Source organism: Carassius carassius, chromosome 44, assembly GCF_963082965.1.
Source record: "Carassius carassius chromosome 44, fCarCar2.1, whole genome shotgun sequence".
Lineage (NCBI taxonomy): Eukaryota > Metazoa > Chordata > Actinopteri > Cypriniformes > Cyprinidae > Carassius > Carassius carassius.
In genome coordinates this window covers 2,864,037-2,884,180 of record NC_081798.1, presented here as the reverse complement: position 1 = coordinate 2,884,180, position 20,144 = coordinate 2,864,037, and the positions used below count along the sequence as shown (strand labels likewise).

Below are 20,144 nucleotides of genomic sequence, written 5' to 3'. Positions count from 1 at the left end.
TGACAGGATTTCAGATGGAAACCCAAGATGCAAGGGCCGAGCAAATCGACAGGGTGGGGGAATGAGCCAACTGAAGATATCAAACATGCTACAATTGTGAGGAGTGGAAAAAAATGCTACCGTTACTGAAAACGAACAGCATACGTAACTAGCAACGTAACAGATCAGGAGAAAAAACGATAGTGCTTTGGTCAAGCATTGTCAAGCAGGTCTTTTGGTGTAATGCAATCATAACACGGAGCCCCATAAATACATTCTGTTTCTAAACATGATCATAGATGTGGTAAAATGACACCACTAGCATTAACTAATACATGCACAGTGTCTCGGGGGTCTACATTGGTTTATGTGCAGTGAATCTTTTTACTGGAATAAGCCAAGCTAATGAAGACTTCATACCAAAAAGCTAACGAAGACCTCATTCTAAAGGTTTTTCTCATTTTGACATGCAGTCATCATATTCCAGTGATAAGCATTATGTACACTATTTTCAGGAGAGAAACGCGCTCATGGTAAACATATGAAAACTGAATGGCAAAGTTTGAAAAAGAAAAACTAAAGCGAGTATTGCAGTTTTTGTTACGTCTAAACAAACTACAGTGTATCCACCATCTGAGCCAATCCCTATTTCTCAGCCCTAAATATGCTCTTTATATGCAACCAGAAATATTCCAGATTGTTGGTTGATTAATGCGTTTAGATTGCATAGGAATCACAATTTGGATTTGCACAGTTTTAAGAGTTATTATTTCCCTCAAAGACGGATGACCAAAATGTATCTGGCTGAACCGAAATTACTAAAACTTTAGCAGGAAACATCTTGTTCCATTGCCAAAAACTTCATTACCTGTATTATAAACATGTTGTTTTTAGACTGACAAGTTAGATACAGTGGGGTCCAAAAAAAGAAGTGACTTTTTATCTCACACTTAACTTTTATTCTCTAAATTCTGAGTTTGTTTTACAATAATGTTCTTCCACAAAAAAATACAAATAATAATAATAGAAGGTAATTGCGACTTTATCTCAGGATTTTGACTTTTTCTCACAGGATCATGTTTACATATTGCAATTGTAAGATAAAATCTTGCAAATGTTTTTTTTTCTTACTTTTTTCTCTAAATAATAAGTCACAATTATGAGATTCTAAACAAATAACTGCATGAAAAAATGGTGAGATTAAGTCAAAATTCACTGTTTGTTTTCTTTTTATTCCATAGCAGAAACAAGACTCTAAAATTATCAATGCACCAGTTTGACAAAAATAAATCTCAAAATTCACATTTGAATGCTAATATATCTTTCTTTTCATCCCCTTTGCTTCATTGTTTTTAATATTTTTCATTCCAGGTTTGAACCAAAAAGCAGTTTTTTGGACCCCACTGTATATAGAGATCATAACTGTGTCACTGGGTTGTAAATGAGTGATTCATTAATTCTTTCCTATAGCTTGATAAAGGTGCGACAGGGCTTGAACATACGCATGGGAATGACAAACACAAACTCCCGTAAACAGCACAGAATAAGGAGCATTACTCACCCCAAGCCAGATGACTGACATCATTTTGACAACAGAACCTCGAGTTAAGTTTGGCAGTACAAGTACAAACTATACAGCACTCAATACTAAACAAAATGGCATTGTTGAAACAAGAATATCGAGAGGAGAACACTTGAGAGACGATTAGAAAAACACATTAACAGTTAAAAACAGCATTTTGTTCATGTAAGGCAAAATCAGGTCCTCTCACAGTGAAGTGTTCAGCAAGTTTCTGCAGCAGCTCGAAGGTCACATATTTACCGACCACCGTTGAAGCGTACATTTCAGCCATAAGACCTTCAATTCGAATAAATAACATATGCATACAGAAAGTCACGTGACAGTCCACAAAAACACCGAAAGATAGGTCACGTTTCTATTTAGAGACTGCTGTCCTCCTGCAAGAAAACTGATACTGAAAGAATGAAACCAATCGTGACATCTTGAGATGTTTGGATGATACAAAAAATGCCAGCAAAACGAATCGTCATGGAAGTTATTTTGTAAAAGCTAACTTGATGCCTTCTGGCGTACAATGAGCAACGCTCCCTTAAACCCTTGATACACAATCTGGGGGAGTAGTGCTCCTTACATAAATATGATTAAATAATATATATTTATATCTAGAATTAAAAAAATAATTATAATAATTAAATATGTCGATTTCACACACATCATTACACAGATGGCATAGTTACGTAAACCGTAAAAAAAATAGATGAAATTTGGCAATTTGCTTACTATGTAAATACGAATATAAACATAGGATGATCCATGAAATCAAAAGGATGAACAACTAAAAAGGAATAAATAGAAACCATGCATTGGCAACTTGCCAAAACATGAATACGTGAAGAGAGTTGATGGTATTGCGCTTTGGGAACTATCCAGTGTGGATACAGCACTTCCACCTTCACCACCCCCAAAACCCTGACCGCCGCCGCCTCCACCTCCACCGGCCCCTGGCCTCGAGCGGGTTGGCAGCATGCTGTTATGTGGGTGGTTGGGGGGACGTGGACGGCCACTGACCAGATGGTGAACAGAGAGGCCATGCAGAGGAACGTCTGGCTTCGAAGTGCATTCACAGTCGATCCATGCGGAACGTGTCCTCCGTGGCCGGGTCGGCAAGAACCATGTCCGGGTCGTTGAGCATGTGCAGTCCGTCCAGTGTCAAGGGGTCGATCTTCAACTCGTCCAACGGGAACTGAGAGTCGGCGTCAAAGCTGACGTCACCAACGCTGGCCAGCGAGCTGGTGAGGTCTTTGGAGAGACTCGGCGGAGATTCTCCCGTCACTAATGTGAGACAAATCAAACTGTCAGCTCAAATGCTTATGTAATTAAGCATTCAAATGTAATTTCACAAGTTTCAAATGTAATTACAAGTTACCTTATTTGAAATGTAATAAATATTTTAACTATTTTGATTACTTAAAGTAATGTAACTGGAAAAAAGTAAATGTAATGCATTGTAGGAGGTTATTTTTTGTTTTCTTTGCACACAAACTATATTCTTGTGGCTTTGTACACTTACAGTTGAACCACTGACGTCACATGGACTATTTCACTGATGTCCTTGCTACGTTTCTTTGCATTGATCATGGCAGTTGTGTTGTTGTTGTCTATGGAGGGCCTGGGAGCTCTCGGATTTCATCAAAAATATCTTAATTTGTGTTCTGAATATAAATGAATATCTCGTGGGTTTGGAATGATGTGAGGGTGAGTAATTAATGACTGAATTTTGCTAACCCTTTAAAGCAAAGTGACATCTAGTTATGATAGCTGCTAGCTAGTGAAGTGTTGCTCATGTTATCTAAGTGCAATTAAAATATAACTAGTTACCGATAAACATTAATAAAACTGGCTACATAAAACTAGCATTATTATATAGATGCATGAGAGCTCAGCTAAAGCAATAAAATGTCAACAAAAATGCAGTCATTTCAATACATTACTAATAAAAGTGCTTGGGAAACGAAAAAAAAAGGGGTTTAGCATTGGAAATATTCAGTGATTGGAATTATTGGTTGCCCCAAGACACATGTTACTTTGCAAAAGCTGATTTCACTGAACAAACTAGAAATTTAAATGAAATTCTGCTGTAATGATTAATAAGGCACAGGTATAGATAAATGACCTCTCTTGGAAAGACATTTGCATAGAGAAGTTGATGTTGAAGCAGAAGGCACACAATACCTGTGAGAATGATGTTGGGGATGTTGCCATGGCTAGTGTAACCAATCTGCTGTGCGTCCTGCTGACCGCCGTGGCTCCCGGTTAGACCCATCATGGCTGCTTGTGTGTAGTTCAGCGTTGAACAGTGACCAGAGCCGCCCGGATTCTCCATCATGTTCATGTTGAACTGCTCCAGCTTCACCATCAGCATGAGAGAGTTGTAAAGTCATTTAAACAATAAATGAAATAAACTATGTTTTACATATTATGCAATTGTAACATGTTGTACATGCATACATATATATTTATTTATTCATTCATTCATACATACAGGCCATGAAACCGTATGTGCATTATTTAAGTTTACATTTTACATTTATGCATTTAGCAGATGCTTTTATCCAAAGCGACTTGCAATGCATTCAGGCTATACATAAAGAAAATTATACAATTATTTCTTAAAAATACAACAGAACAACTTGGTAAAACACATCTAATAGCAATTTTTAGAGTTTTTTTTTCATGTATTTATAATTATTAATATAATTTCATCAAATTATAAAAATAAAATCAATAAAACATTTTCCCTATAATACTACTAAACTGTATATACATTATATGCCGAATACATATGCATTATAATAATAATAATAAATGAACTAATTGATTAATTCTAATATGTATGATTTTAAATGATTTATTTGAGCTGAACCGCATAATATCATTTATGATCTAAATCAGCATTATGTGTCCAGCTGCGTTATGTGTATTGTTGAACATGTTCATTTCAATAGTCAGTGAGAACTAAACCAGCCTTGATTTTCACATGGTAACCTCTTGTAAAAAAAAAATAAAATAAAATAAAAAAATTGTAATAAAAATGTATTTTTTTCTTAATTAAAAAACAAAACAAAAAAACTACATTTAAAGAGTGATTTGTAATGGAGCACATGTACCTGGTTTGACAGGGCATTGGTCTGTCTGGATGGACGTTGCTGATCATAAAATGAATCTCCAAAGATGCTTCCGACCACCTGAATATGCTGTAAAGACACACATTATGATCAAAACATCTGAGGAAAATTAGCCACATACTGAATTTTTCAGTGTTTTTAAAATAAGTATCTTGTGTTCACCAAGGCTGAAAATACAGTAAAAACAGCAATATTGTGAAATATTATTCTAATATTATTATAATTCAATTTTACTTTAATTAAGTTTTCTATTTGAATGCATTTTGAAATATAATTTATTGCTCTGATGCAATGCTGAATTTTCAGCATCATTACTTCAGTCTTCAGTGTCACGTGATCTTCAGAAATTATTCTAATATGATGATTTGCTGCTCATTTCTCATTATTATCAATGTTGAAAACAGCTGCACTGTTGAATATTTTGAAGAAACTATGATAAGATTCTTGAAAAATGTATACTTTTATTCAGCAAGGACACATTTAAATGATCAAAAGACATTTATGTTGTTAAAATGATGTCTATTACAAATTAATGCTGTTCTTTTCCACAAAAAAAAAAAAAGAAATATATTTCAGCAAGGAAAATAAGATACGTTTCTTAAGCAGCAAATCAGCATATTAGAATAATTTCTGAAGAACGTGAAAATTAAGACTGAAGTCACAAAAATACATAATATTTTAACATTTTTATGCAGATATCAGTTATTTTTTAATCAATTAAATTCAGTCTTGGTGAGCATAAGAGAAAATTATTTTTTTCCAAACTACAAAGTGAATTTACTGAAATAGGCGGCAATGCAGAGAGAAGTGCACTCTGAGATGCCAAGAAATAAATAAAAAAATCATCAAATGAAGAATGAAACCATAGAAGTGTTATGCTTACTTGTGGTGAGCCGCCAGGTGAGAAGCCCTGATTGGACACTGGAGATGTGGGTGACTGATTGGTTGAAGAGCCGGTCTGACGATACTGGTGGGAGAAAGAGATACATGTTTGAATAAACCATATTAACCTGAAATAAACTGTGTACAGCAGAAGAAAAACATACCGAGCTGGCAGTTGCGCTTGTAGCTGTCTGCGATTGGCTGGTGTTGTTGGGGGCGGAGCTTACGGTGAGAGGCGGGAGGTGTATGAGCCGAATGTTCTGAGGGAAGCTGTGTGGCTGTTTCTGCAGGTCGTTGAGTAAACTCAGCAGTGAATACTGAGACAACTGCTGCTCCAGAGACAGACTGTCCATCGTGATCGACTATGACAACAACAGACCAGAGAATATTTCTACTCGTATACTTACACTAATTCACTGTCAGTTATCCAGGGTTATTATAGTTCTAATTCTAGTTCTAAAAAAAATAAAAAATAAAAATAAAAATAAAAATAAAAAACCCTTCTTCATTATTTTTTAACCTGCATAACTGTCACCGTCCCACCTGTGGGACGTTTGGCACTCTTTTTTGTTGTTGTCTTTTTCTCTATAAAATCTTTTAGTAACCATCATATATCATTTGAAAGCTTAGAAGCCCAAGATTCATCCTGTGAAAACCATTTTGAAATCGGACATTGCGTTACCATGGAAATGGTACTTTAAAATCTAATGGCGGTCTCCTCCCCCTTAGTGGGCAGGTTCAAGTGTCATATTACAAAATGCATTACGGTCTTCTAGAATCAAAACTTTTTAAAATCTTGGCAACAAACATATCATTGGAAAGGTCTGAGTATCAGAATTTCATATTTGGTGGTTATTTTGATATAGAAGTCAAATTCACAGAGAGATCTAGAGAAAAATTCATTAAGCAAAATTCTGAATATTTTTGATGACTCCCAGTGGCTGTGTGTGGTATGACGCCCTAAATAAAATCTCACAGGAACCTCAATTTATTTCATATCAACTTAAAATTTGTAACATAACTTATTTAGACACAAGGCTTTAAGTTTTTTTATTGCTTACTAATCAACTGTGAACTGGAAAAGATTTTGAGTGGAAAAGACCTGCTTGAATATGTGACAATAGATCATCTTCTGACAGCTTTCAACTGTTGTGATCATCTTCTGTTTTTAAACAATGGCTGATAATGCAGATAATTGCTTTTATAAGCCATACTGATTATTGACCAATACCTAATGACCTAATTTAAATATTAGAATAGACTTTCTTGGGACCTCATTGATTGCTACAAACGAAATGATGATCCTGTAATCACACATATTCTGAATTCAAACACAAGCTGTGCTGTTTGGTCAGGATGGAGGCTTACCTGTGCGATGGGTATCTGGGGGGAGACGGCAGGTGGCAGTGTGGGAGTGGGCAGCTGTGGGCTGATATTGGGCGAGGGGGCGGGAGGGGAGGGAGGGACGTGACTGGCAGCACTGATGCCCAGGTGTGTCAGGTTGGTGGTATTGCTGGAGCTGGATGTAGGGAAGGTAATGGGGTCATCTGGGTCCAGCGGGGTGGGGAGCGGAGGAGGGAACTGGATGTTTGTCAGATCTGGTAAGGAGCCACCGGTGCTGTGAGCAGCTGGCATCAAAGAGCTACTCATTTCTTCATCAGGAGATGGAAATATGCTGGAAACATCAAACAGAATATGATGCAACAATTCTAAGAGAGACACAATGAGTAAATATATAAATTGCTTAAAAGAAAAGAAAATATATTTTACATAAATCATTCTGAGGTTAAGGTTAAAGTTAGATTTATATAACACAGTTGTTTTGAAATTAAGATATATAACTATAAAACAAAATAATGTCGCACATAAAATATAACTAAATTGAAATACAATAATATCAGAATCAGAATGAGCTTTATTGCCAGGTATGTTCACACATACGAGGAATTTGTTTTCGTGACAGAGCTCCGCAGTGCAACATAACAGCGACAGAACAAAAAACACAATAAGGAATAAAAAATACAAAAAAATACAAATAGGTGGGTAAGGATTGACAATATACAAATTGACAATGTATGGCAGGTATATTAAAAAGAGCATTTATGTATGTACATGTATATTATGTGGAAAAATTGTAACTGTACGCTAAGTATGTGTGTTTGGATAAATAAGTGTATGTGTATATAAATATAAATATAAGTAGTATAGTGTGTTCCATGTATGTACATGTATATTATGTGCAAAAGATTTACGTGTACGCTAAGTATGTGTGTTGGATAAAAAGTGTAGTGTATATAAATATAAATAGTGTAGTGTGTCCCACAGTTATTATCAGCTGTTCATAAGATGGATTGCCTGAGGGAAGAAACTGTTCCTGTGTCTGGTCGTTCTGGCGCTCAGTGCTCTGTAGCGTCGACCAGATGGCAACAGTTCAAAGAGGGAGTGTGCTGGATGTGAGGGGTCCAGAGTGATTTTTACAGCCCTTTTGCTCACTCTGGATAAGTACAGTTCTTGAATAGATGGGAGGGTTGTACCGATAATTCGCTCAGCAGTCCGGACTACCCTCTGTAGTCTTCTGAGGTCCGATTTAGAAGCTGAGCTGAACCAGACAGTTACTGAAGTGCAGAGGATGGATTCGATGATGGTGGAGTAGAACTGTTTCAGCAGATCCTGTGGCAGGTTAAACTTCCTCAGCTGGCGAAGGAAGTACAACCTCTGCTGGGCCTTTTTCACAATGGAGTCAATGTGAATGTCCCACTTCAGGTCCTGAGAGATAGTGGTGCCCAGGAACCTGAATGACTCCACTGCAGTCACAGTGCTGTTCATGATGGTGAGTGGGGGGAGTGCAGGGGGGTTTCTCCTGAAGTCCACGATCATCTCCACTGTTTTGAGCGTGTTAAGCTCCAGGTTGTTGAGACTGCACCAGACAGCCAGCTCTTTAACCTCCTGTCTGTAAGCAGACTCGTCACCGTCCTGAATGAGGCCGATGAGTGTGGTGTCATCTGCAAACTTCAGGAGCTTGACAGAGGGGTCCTTAGATGTGCAGTCATTAGTGTACAGGGAGAAGAGCAGTGGGGAGAGAACACAGCCCTGGGGAGCTCCGGTGCTGATTGTACGGGTGCTGGATGTGTATTTTCCCAGCCTCACTAGCTGCTGCCTGTCTGTCAGGAAGCTGTTGATCCACTGACAGACGGAGGTGGGCACGGAGAGCTGAGTTAGTTTGGGCAGGAGGAGGTTTGGGATGATCGTGTTGAAGGCAGAGCTGAAGTCCACAAACAGGATCCTCACATAGGTCCCCGGTCTGTCTAGGTGTTGCAGAACATAATGCAGTCCGATGTTTACTGCATCGTCCACAGACCTGTTTGCTCTGTAGGCAAACTGAAGAGGATCCAGCAAGGGTCCAGTGATGTCCTTCAGGTGGGCCAGCACCAGTTTTTCAAATGACTTCATGACTACAGACGTTAGAGCCACAGGCCTGTAGTCATTTAGTCCTGTAATTTTGGATTTCTTTGGGATGGGGATGATGGTGGAGCGTTTGAAGCATGAAGGGACTTCGCACAGCTCCAGCGATCTGTTGAAGATCTTTGTGAAGATGGGGGCCAGCTGGTCAGCACAGGATTTCAGACAGGCTGGTGTAACACAATCTGGGCCTGGTGCTTTTTTCCTTTTCTGCTTCCTGAAGACCTGGCGCACCGCATCCTCGCTGATCTGTATTGCAGGTGTGGGGGAGAGGGGGGATGCAGGAGGTGTGAATGGTGAGAGCGCTTGATTGGAGAGGTGTTCAGGGTGGGTTGCAGGAGTTGTGAGTGGTGTGAACAGTTGTTTGGAGAGGCATTCAGGGTTGGTTGCAGGAGTTGTGAATGGTGAGAGCGGTTGATTGGAGAGGTGATCAGGATGGGTTGCAGGAGCTGTTAATGGTGTGAATGGTTGTGTGGAGAGGCATTCAGGGTTGGTTGCAGGAGCTGTGAATGGTGTGAACGTTTGTTTGGAGAGGCATTCAGGGTTGGTTGCAGGAGTTGTTATTGGTGTGAACGGTTGTGTGGAGAGGTGTTCAGGGCAGGTGATGGGTGTTCTTTCAAACCTGCAGTAAAACTCGTTCAGATCGTCTGCCAGTCGTTGATTTTCCACAGTGCTGGGGGGTGGTGTCTTGTAATTGGTGATCTTCTTTAGGCTTTTCCACACTGATGCGGAGTCGTTCAAAGTGAACTGAGTCCTTATTTTTTCAGAATAATTCCTCTTTGCCACTTTGATCTCCTTTTCCAGTGTGTATTTAGCCTGTTTATACAAGACATTGTCCCCCTTCACGTAAGCATCTTCTTTGGCCTGACGGAGCTGTCTGAGTTTTGCAGTGAACCACGGTTTGTCATTGTTGTAATTTAGTTGAGTCTTGGTAGGAATACACATATCCTCACAGAAACTGATATATGATGTTACGGTCTCTGTGAGTTCATCCAGATCGGTGGCAGCAGCTTCAAAAACACTCCAATCAGTGAGGTCAAAACAAGATTGTAAATCCTGCTCTGCTTCATTAGTCCATCTTTTTACAGTCCTTAATACAGGTTTAGCTGATTTTAGTTTCTGCCTGTAGGTCGGTATAAGATGAACCAGAAGGTGATCAGAACGTCCCAAAGCTGCTCGTGGAACAGAGTGAAATGCATCCTTTATTGTTGTGTAACAGTGATCCAATATATTTCTGTCTCTTGTGGGACAAGTAACATGCTGTCTGTATTTTGGCAGTTCACGGGAGAGATTGGCTTTATTAAAGTCCCCAAGAATGATTAAAACAGAGTCTGGGTGTTGTTGTTCTGTCTCTGTGATCTGCTCAGCGAGTTTCTGTAAAGCTGAGCTCACGTGCGCTTGAGGAGGGATGTAAACACTAACCAGAATGAACGAATGAAACTCCCGCGGCGAATAGAACGGCTTGCAGTTAATGAAGAGCGTTTCGAGATTTGAGCAGCACGTCTTCTTTAACACAGTTACATCTGTACACCACCGTTCATTGATGTAAAAGCATGTCCCGCCGCCGCGCGATTTCCCCGTTGATTCTGCGTCGCGATCCGCTCTAAACAGCTGAAAGTCCGGCAGATGGAGCGCGCTGTCCGGTATGGTGTCATTCAGCCAAGTTTCCGTGAAACACAGAGCAGCAGAGTGGGAGAAATCTTTATTTGTCCGAGAGAGCAGAAGCAGTTCGTCCGTTTTGTTGGGTAGAGAGCGGAGATTTGCCAGATGTATGCTAGGCAACGGCGTTCGAAATCCGCGTTTTCTGAGTCTCACGAGCGCTCCCGCTCGCTTTCCCCGCCTGCGCGTCCTCTTGAAGCGTGTGATCAGGGCAGCCGCTCCGCCGACAAGAATGTCCAGCAAAACATCAGAATAGTCGAAAACCGGTGAAATATCGGGAGATGTGTGTTGCCGAATATCCAGCAATTCGTCCCTGGTGAAACTGATTGCAGGAATATAACTAAAGACAGGACAAACTAACAAAAACACAAAAACAACTGCAGAGCACGTCACGGAGGCAGCCATCCTGTATCGGCGCCACTCAGAGAATATAAATAATAATATTTGAACAATATATATATATATAAACATTTACATACAATGTTAATTACATTTAAATCAGAATATCATTTCAATTCAAAAAACAATTTAAATTAGCTTTAAGACAGTATAAAATGGATATACTTCTAAAACTAAATTTATTTATCATTTTATTTTGTATTTAAGTAATAAGAATTTGGAATTAATCTCACAATACAAAAAAAAAAAATAAAAAATCATTCAAACTTTTTTTTATATACAATTTCTATAGTCACTTTCTATATTCTGTCATAATACCAGTCATAAACATTTTAGTAGCAATTTATAATAAAGTGCCATTGGTTCATGTTGGTAAATTAATTAAATAACGATGAGCAATGCATTTGTTACACTTTAATAATCTTTGTTAATGTTAGTAAAAATACAACTGTACATTGTTAGTTCCTGCTAACTCAAGTCCATTAAACAATATCAACAGATGCAGCTTTTGATTTTTATAATGTATTAGTAAATGTGGAAAAGTCTATTTTTTCATGTTCACTAAAGTGATTAAAATAATAATATCTAAAATAATGTCTAAATCTGTCATTTCTAAGTCAGACTTTCATTCATATAGTTCAAAGAAAGCCATGTAATGTTGCAGTTACATTGGTTAATCATTTACCCAAATTATATTTTATCATTTAATTTTCCTTCAGACCATTTTATCTCAATTTGGCACATGGTGGGTATCAATTTAGGATCTAAAGTTGCAGCCAATCTTTATTGTCTCTACTCATGCTTTTAGTCATAATAAACTCACTTAATCCCAGGAACGTCACAGGACTCTAAATGCAGAGATGCTTTGGGCTCGTCTTTCTCCATCTCTGACTCAGTGTCCTCTGTATCTGGAGGGGTGAGCAACAGCACTGCAGAAAGAGAGAGAGATATGGATGAACTCCTAACAGGTCATTGTACATGAGAATAAAACATGTCACAAATACATGTAGGTCAATGACAATAAAAAAAATGAAATTAAATTAAGTTTTATATCCATGTTGGTTTTGTCATATGATGTAACCACTAAGTAAAAAATAACATTTTCCTTACACCATAATTTCAATATTAATTCATAGAGTACATATCCTTATGTTTTGAGGAGCCACCAATATGACATTTTACAACATAAAATTTCAAATTATCTGATATTTTAAGAAACTTATTGACCTTCACAGTCGTTCAGATCAGATGTTTATTTATTTTTTTTTGCATGTTTCTGCATGTTAGCTGAACCACATCATGAGTTTTTGCAGACAAAAAAAATACTTTTGTTAAAGGAACCATTCACCCCTAAAATGAAAATGTTCTTATCCTCACGCCAGTTTGTTTCTTCATGCTAACAGTTTTGGAAAATGTAGCATTGCATCACTTGTTCACCAGTAGATCCTCTGCAGTGAATGGGTGCCGTCGGAATGAGAGTACAAACAGCTGATTAAAACCTCACAAGTAATTCACACTGATCCCGTCCATCAATTAATGTGGACTGGAGTGGTGTGATAAACAGCTTCTTCATTAAGGCGTCATTCAACTTTTAAGCCGTCGCTTTTAGCCAAAATCCTCCAATGAAAAACATCAGTCCCCTGTTGTTCTCTAACATCAAAATCCACCAACATATTTGTTTAGAAGTGTTTTTACTTGTGAAAAATTGCATGATCTGTGCATATGTGCATATTTCTCTCCTGATTCAGGTGAGACTTTTTACTGGAAAAAGCAATATTGTATTTTAGTCGGAAATGATTTGGTTAAAAACGTATTTATAGATTTGTTTCTTACAAACACACAGCTTTTTGTTTCACAAGATGTTAATTGATGAACTGAAGTGGTGTGGGTTACTTCTGGATTACTGTGGTGTTTTTATCAGCTGTTTGGACTCTCATTCTGACGGCACCCATTCACTGCAGAGCATCCATTGGTGAGCAAGTGATGCAATGCTACATTTCTCAAAAATGGTTTTGATTAAGAAATAAACTCATCTACATATTAAAGGCCTGAAGATGTATTTGAAATGAAAATGAATTTTAATTTCATGCAGCATAGCAACAACAACAAAAAATTAGAAGAAAAAAAAAAACTCCCAAATTCTTACATGTTTTTACTCCTTTAGATTGCAGTTCCTGAGATCCACCGACAAAAGTATCCTGTGGAGCTGGATTCACAGTGCTCTGGTGTAGAGCTGAGTCAGAGTTGGTTCTGCAGCAGACCAGCAGAGGTGAGAACATGAAAAAACACTATGATTTATGACCTCTGAGCATGTGTTGTTGATTAAGTTACGAGAAAAGCTGCTTTACCTTCTCCAACTTGTGTCGGGAGGTGGTGACAGATATACTGAGTCATAGGGACAGCTGTCGATGTAATCAGGGTTAAGGACAATGTCTCACACACACACATAAAACTTGGCTGTGTCTAATAAAGCTGAAGGATATCTGACGTCCATGCTTGTCCACAGAGAGAGGTCTACGATGCGGAGAAGCGATGCGATTCCTGTCACGATACACACGGTCCACCAGGCCATGATGTCGGGACGTCCGACTGGTGTCTAAAACCGTCGTCTGTAAAAGAATCAGATTTGTTTAAGTGATCCTCACAAGTGTTGGGCAAATGAAAGCACAAAACCGGCTCCGCGCAGAAGATGGACTAGCAGTATGAAAGAACCATCCCGTAAATCTTTGTGTCATAAATGAAGAGCAATGATAAAGAAGGAAATGATGCATGTTTCCATCAACTTCGTTACATTTAACTAATTCATAAAAAAGGTTTATGGTGAAAATGTGTGTCTTTGGTTAATACTTTGCTTTAAAAGCTGATCCGGGTCATTCCTATAAAAAGAGGAAACAGTAATGAGTTTCTCTAATCAAAATTTGTTTTTTGTTTTTTTTTACATGCCTTTGGCTTGGATCATATCGCTAATACCATATTTTTCTGTCCTTAACGTAATTTCCCATCCAGTTAGACTTTTGTAACATCCCTTTAATTGACAAAAGTCTTAATGACATCATCTTGCAAGAAGTGACGAAAACAACAGTGCAGACTAAAACTATTAGCCCCACTCTAAAAGCTGTTTGTTTTTAATTACAGAACTCACTTGACAATATATAGAATAAAAACATAAAACATATCTTCTCATAAGCTATAACTTTAGCTTTTATGTCCACTCTGATAGGCTCAATATAGGTAATTTTCTTGCCAGTTGAGTATATAGTTATAATAACTAGTTATAATTTAGAGTAAAAGTGTCTTTTCAATTTTAATTTTCAATTTCAATATTTTCTTTCAAGTTACAAATTTGAAAAGGTATTTTATAAAAGTGTGATCACATGTTAAATAGACCATTTTTTGCCTGCATGACCAACTTGAAGATGAGCAAAATCTGCATGGAGAACTATTTTGCCTTTTGAAATGAATGGAATTTGCCCACAAAATTTCACTGAGCAATGGTAAACGTGAACGCAGCTTATGAGGAATGACCCATTTAATGCACTTTTAGCATGATGTTATGAAACTGTGATTAGATCATCTGAAGGGAAATTCATTCATAAAGTGACAGCATAGTGTGTACGACAGAATTTTCAAACTTATGACGTTTCTGAGGTCTCACCTGAAAAGGGAGGTCAGTGTTGCTATTTCCAATCTGATTGACATTGGGCAGTGACCCTCCATAGCACTGAGCTCGATTCTGGCCTAGTTGCAAATACTGGGTCTTCTGTAGCTGCAGCTGTGCAAAATAACAGTGCGTGAAAAGCAGCAGTGAATGACGTAATGAATGCATGAATGAAACGTAAACCAGATACCGTGGAGTAAATCACTTTATCATGCGAAGAATGGGAAAAGCAGACCAGTGAGAGTTAATAAAAAAGTAGCAAAACATGGGTCTCGACTTACGTGATGCACACTAACATATATAATATGTTCAACACCAAGGAACAGACTAATAGCCAGTAAAAAGGTGAAAACAGAGGCTGGAGCAAATTGCCCAAGCAGTGTCCACAAATTATTATTTGTAAGGGTTACAGTAGTTTATTTTTTTCATTAGTCTATATTTTATTATTTTTATGATTGACCGATTGATTGATTTTTCCCTATGCAGGAAAAAGATACAGCTCACTTAAAATATGCTGACCAATGTTTCAATAGTTCACGCTTACATATAATTAGCTGAGGTATGGAATGCGTATTTGGCGTGCTGTCCGGGGAAGGGCTCCGAGCTCGGGAATGGCCCGAACCTAGAGTACCCCCCCTTCCCCGTCTATTTATAAAGTGAACTTGAAGTGAGGAGATGGGGTGGAGGAGGGATGCTGATAAACCGTCAGTGGATAGAGGTAAGTCAGCGATATTTATACTATGGGATTGATTACTTGATTATGGTCCACCTGTGTTGGTTAGGCTAAGTATCTGACGCGCTCCTCCCGAATCTTATTAATAAAATTACATTTATTGACACTGACTTGAAGAGATTATTATTTTTTTTCTGTATGAAATTCTCTTGAAAGTAAAATAGCACATTCAACAAAATGTGCAAGTTAATGAGTAACATAAGCCAAATAATGATGTAAAAGTACAACCCAAATTACGGAAAAGTTGGGACGTTTTTTAAATTTTAATAAAATGAAAACTAAAGGAATTTCAAATCACATGAGCCAATATTTTATCCACAATAGAACATAGATAACGTAGCAAATGTTTAAACTGAGAAATTTTACACTTTTATCCACTTAATTAGCTCATTTAAAATTTAATGCCTGCTACAGGTCTCAAAAAAGTTGGCACGGGGGCAACAAATGGCTAAAAAAGCAAGCAGTTTTGAAAAGATTCAGCTGGGAGAACATCTAGTGATTAATTAAGTTAATTGATATCAGGTCTGTAACATGATTAGCTATAAAAGCTTTGTCTTAGAGAAGCAGAGTCTCTCAGAAGTAAAGATGGGCAGAGGCTCTCCAATCTGTGAAAGACTGCGTAAAAAAATTGTGGAAAACTTTAAAAACAATGTTCCTCAACGTCAAATTGCAAAGGCTTTGCAAATCTCATCATCTACAGTGCATAACATCATCAAAAGATTCAGAGAAACTGGAGAAATCTCTGTGCGTAAGGGACAAGGCCGGTGACCTTTATTGGATGCCCGTGGTCTTCGGGCTCTCAGACGACACTGCATCACTCAACGGCATGATTGTGTCAATGACATTACTAAATGGGCCCAGGAATACTTTCAGAAACCACTGTCGGTAAACACAATCTGCCGTGCCATCAGCAGATGCCAACTAAAGCTCTATCATGCAAAAAGGAAGCCATATGTGAACATGGTCCAGAAGCGCTGTCGTGTCCTGTGGACCAAGGCTCATTTAAAATGGACTATTTCAAAGTGGAATAGTGTTTTATGGTCAGACGAGTCCAAATTTGACATTCTTGTTGGAAATCACAGACGCCGTGTCCTCCGGGCTAAAGAGGAGGGAGACCTTCCAGCATGTTATCAGCGTTCAGTTCAAAAGCCAGCATCTCTGATGGTATGGGGGTGCATAAGTGCATACGGTATGGGCAGCTTGCATGTTTTGGAAGGCTCTGTGAATGCTGAAAGGTATATAAAGGTTTTAGAGCAACATATGCTTCCCTCCAAACAACGTCTATTTCAGGGAAGGCCTTGTTTATTTCACCAGGACAATGCAAAACCACATACTGCAGCTATAACAACAGCATGGCTTCGTCGTAGAAGAGTCCGGGTGCTAACCTGGCCTGCCTGCAGTCCAGATCTTTCACCTATAGAGAACATTTGGCGCATCATTAAACGAAAAATACGTCAAAGACGACCACGAACTCTTCAGCAGCTGGAAATCTATATAAGGCAAGAATGGGACCAAATTCCAACAGCAAAACTCCAGCAACTCATAGCCTCAATGCCCAGACGTCTTCAAACTGTTTTGAAAAGAAAAGGAGATGCTACACCATGGTAAACATGCCCCGTCCCAACTATTTTGAGACCTGTAGCAGAAATCAAAATTGAAATGAGCTAATTTTGTGCATAAAATTGTAAACTTTCTCAGTTTAAACATTTGCTATGTTATCTATGTTCTATTGTGAATAAAATATTGGCTCATGTGATTTGAAAGTCTTTTAGTTTTCATTTTATTAAAATTTAAAAAACGTCCCAACTTTTCCGGAATTCGGGTTGTAGAATACGAAAAACAAACAACAGATTCTGTTTTGGACTAATTATAATGAATGCAACAATTTGCCCTGAACTGATTTTGAAATGGATCCAGACTTATTTTTGTATCACTGATATACTATTATAGATTTTGTTAATATATTGAATTGGATTTTATTTTTTAGATTTTCTGAGTTCTCTTTAATTTTAATTTAAATAATTGTAGTTTTTAATATTTTTAATTCATTTTACTTGTAGCTCATATTTTAGCTCAAATTAAACCAAAAAAAGAAATATTGCCTTCACGAAAACATTTTTTCCAGAGTATTCAAGTATGTTTTTCTAAAAATATATATAAATGATTTTAAATGCCAAAATTCCATGTATAATTCACTGTTTTTTTGTCGTTGTTGTTTTTGTAATTGTTTATGAAATTTACAAGCACTTTCTAAATGACAATTGTTTCTACACAATTTTCTTTTCAGTGTTGGCAACTAGATTTACATATAAATATATGCTATATATTTTGCATGCTTTCAATGGATTTAGTTTTTGTATGTATTTGTTTTACCCAACAGCTTTCACAAAAACATGATAATAATAGTTGGAAAGACTTTGTCAAATTACAAAACCTTAAGACTTTCAATTTAAAATAGTTACTAGGATATAAATCGTGTGACAACTTGCCCCGGGCGATGACACTTCGTCATTAAATAAGTAGCTTCTTATGCACACAACCAGAACGAGATATAAAAGCGCGAAAAGCAAGCACAAAGCATTCAATGCCGGAGCAGGTCTCCGTGCAGATGTGCATGACATGTGTCCTGCAGCAGCATCCTCAGCATCTCCCGTTACGCGTGACCACCGGCCGGGACATCATAACCGTCCTTCACCGATTTGTCACGGATCTCAGGCGACAGGAGGAGCTCTTAAATCAAACACAGGATACATCCTACATAGCAGCTGCGTTGTGTGCGCGTTTAGCCGCTGTTTCTGACACACGTACCCGCGCTGCTCGCGTGATGCTCAGGTCTTTCATGACCTCCTCAAACGCCGCCGTCTCCTCCGCCTGCTTCTGGTTGTGCAGGGCGATTTTCTCGCTGAATTTTCGAGGATTGTTTGAGGTCGCCATCTTCCGTTCTTCTCCAAAACACAGAGCGTTGCGTGAGACGCGTTGTGCGCTGCGCGGCGTCATCACGGGAAGAGTTGTGGGCATTGGAGTCCACCTCATTGATAAAGCACACACACACACACACACACACACACACACACACACACACACACACCAGCTGAATGAAATGTCTTCATGTATCAAGCGAAGACACCTGCTATTCATGCTGCAAAAACTAGGCCTATGCCAATGGCAATTCTATTTATATATCATTATTTACCACAACCAGAGTTGACCAATGTGCTTTACAACATAATAGCTGAAAACATCAATAGCACAAAGAAAAATAAAAACAGTAAAAACAAAAAACAAGAAGAGAGAAAGAAAAGAAAACATCATAACATGCAGAAATATATATAATATATAGAACATGATAAAAAGACGTAGAGGAATAACGTAAAGACATGCTTGTTTCTATGCCAGAAGAAAGAAACGCGTGTGTTCATACTAAAAATCTAATTCATTTTAAGATTTAATACTCTTTATTAAAATAAATATTTCTTTTCTTTATTATCATAGGCTACTTCGCAATGCTTTTGACATAAAAGACATAATAAATGCATCTATAGAAAGCTTGAAATGTTTACAATTAAACTAACCAATTCAAATAAAAAACAATTTTTATCTGATTATGTAGTCCGTATGAAAAGGTGCATTTCTTTTTTGAAGGCACGTCCATTAGGACTGAGAAAGCACTAGTTGTGTAATAAATATTTAACATTTCTTATTTTTTCCTGACACATAATCATTAGGCTACTTTTGCCTGAGCTTTATACGCACTGACTGACTGATAATAGCCTAAACGCACATTAAAAGATGGTTTAGTAGGTTATTATATTAAGGAGGAGGTACAACCATATGGTGAAAAATTTATTGTTGTACCAGATTTTAAATATCATTTGAAAGGCATGTTAGAAAAATTGTTTTTTTGCAGTGACACCTCAAATTTGTATGGACTCAACTTTCATTAGAAGCTTCAAGAGTCTTTTGTATTACTTAATGGTCACAATTCAGGTGTGTGTGTGGCCACTGAGTATTTCTGTATTCTGAATGAAACTTTGGTGAGTTGTAAAATTTGTAATAGTTTTTTTGAAGGGTGATGCTTTGTAGTATTTATAGGGGATATCATGTGGGAATTTGGATTGTAGTTCCTATGTGGGGGATTATACGTTTTATCTGTTAAATTTCGGTGGGATTTTATTGTACCTGATGTTTTTATAATATAATTTGTTTTGGTTTTCTTCGCCCAGGGAAAGCAGATTAAATTTAGCTCTGTAGCTAATTCTGGGACAATTTTCTGACTGTCCACTGTCCCTGTGAAATAATGAATAAAAACAATATTATAATATTAAAGGGGTCATCGGATGCCCATTTTCCACAAGTTATATGATATGATTCTTTAGGGTCTTAATGAAAAGTCTTTAACATAGTTTGATTACATTTTCTCAATGGTAGTGTAAAAAACACTTTTTTAACCTGTCAAAAACAGCTCTTTTCAGAGCAAGCAGTTTTGGAGCATATTCCTTTAAATGTTATTGAGCTCTGCTGACCCCGCCCCTCTATTCCGAGCTGCTGTCTGATTGTTTACTTTAGCCACATTTATTGTGAAACTTGCTAATTAGCACATTATTAGGAAAGGTGATTTGCAAATATTCATTACAAAAAAATTATACTCACTTCTTCTGGAGGTGAGGC

The 20,144-nt window shown here is 37.7% G+C and overlaps 1 protein-coding gene across 2 annotated transcripts; it reads right to left on the bottom strand.

The window, feature by feature from the left end:
• Positions 1 to 1,122: 1,122 nt before the first annotated feature.
• LOC132126671 (CREB-regulated transcription coactivator 1-like) lies at positions 1,123 to 18,498 on the bottom strand. Of its 2 annotated transcripts, XM_059538090.1 has the most exons (12): positions 18,285 to 18,497; positions 14,741 to 14,857; positions 13,569 to 13,694; positions 13,434 to 13,495; positions 13,232 to 13,335; positions 11,909 to 12,014; positions 6,937 to 7,243; positions 5,733 to 5,930; positions 5,570 to 5,653; positions 4,669 to 4,755; positions 3,734 to 3,908; positions 1,123 to 2,833 (listed from the first exon to the last, which is right to left on the bottom strand). In XM_059538090.1, exons 1-12 carry the CDS (start codon positions 18,492 to 18,494, stop codon positions 2,622 to 2,624), a joined length of 1,788 nt encoding a protein of 595 aa, XP_059394073.1. In that variant the 5' UTR covers positions 18,495 to 18,497; the 3' UTR covers positions 1,123 to 2,621. The 2 variants fall into 2 exon arrangements, with proteins under 2 accessions (XP_059394073.1, XP_059394074.1); XM_059538091.1 differs by lacking the exon at positions 14,741 to 14,857 and having other exon boundaries at positions 18,285 to 18,498.
• Positions 18,499 to 20,144: the final 1,646 nt, after the last annotated feature.

Excerpts from the sequence above, each read along its gene's own strand:
- LOC132126671 (XM_059538090.1), bottom strand. The coding sequence starts at position 18,494 with ATGCCCACAACTCTTCCCGTGATGACGCCGCGCAGCGCACAACGCGTC. Across the intron at positions 12,015-13,231 it reads ATCTAAAGGAGTAAAAACAT|TGCTGTTGCTCACCCCTCCA; the intron begins GTAAGAATTTGG and ends CTCTTTCTGCAG. Across the intron at positions 7,244-11,908 it reads TGTGACGTTCCTGGGATTAA|CATATTTCCATCTCCTGATG; the intron begins GTGAGTTTATTA and ends TGATGTTTCCAG.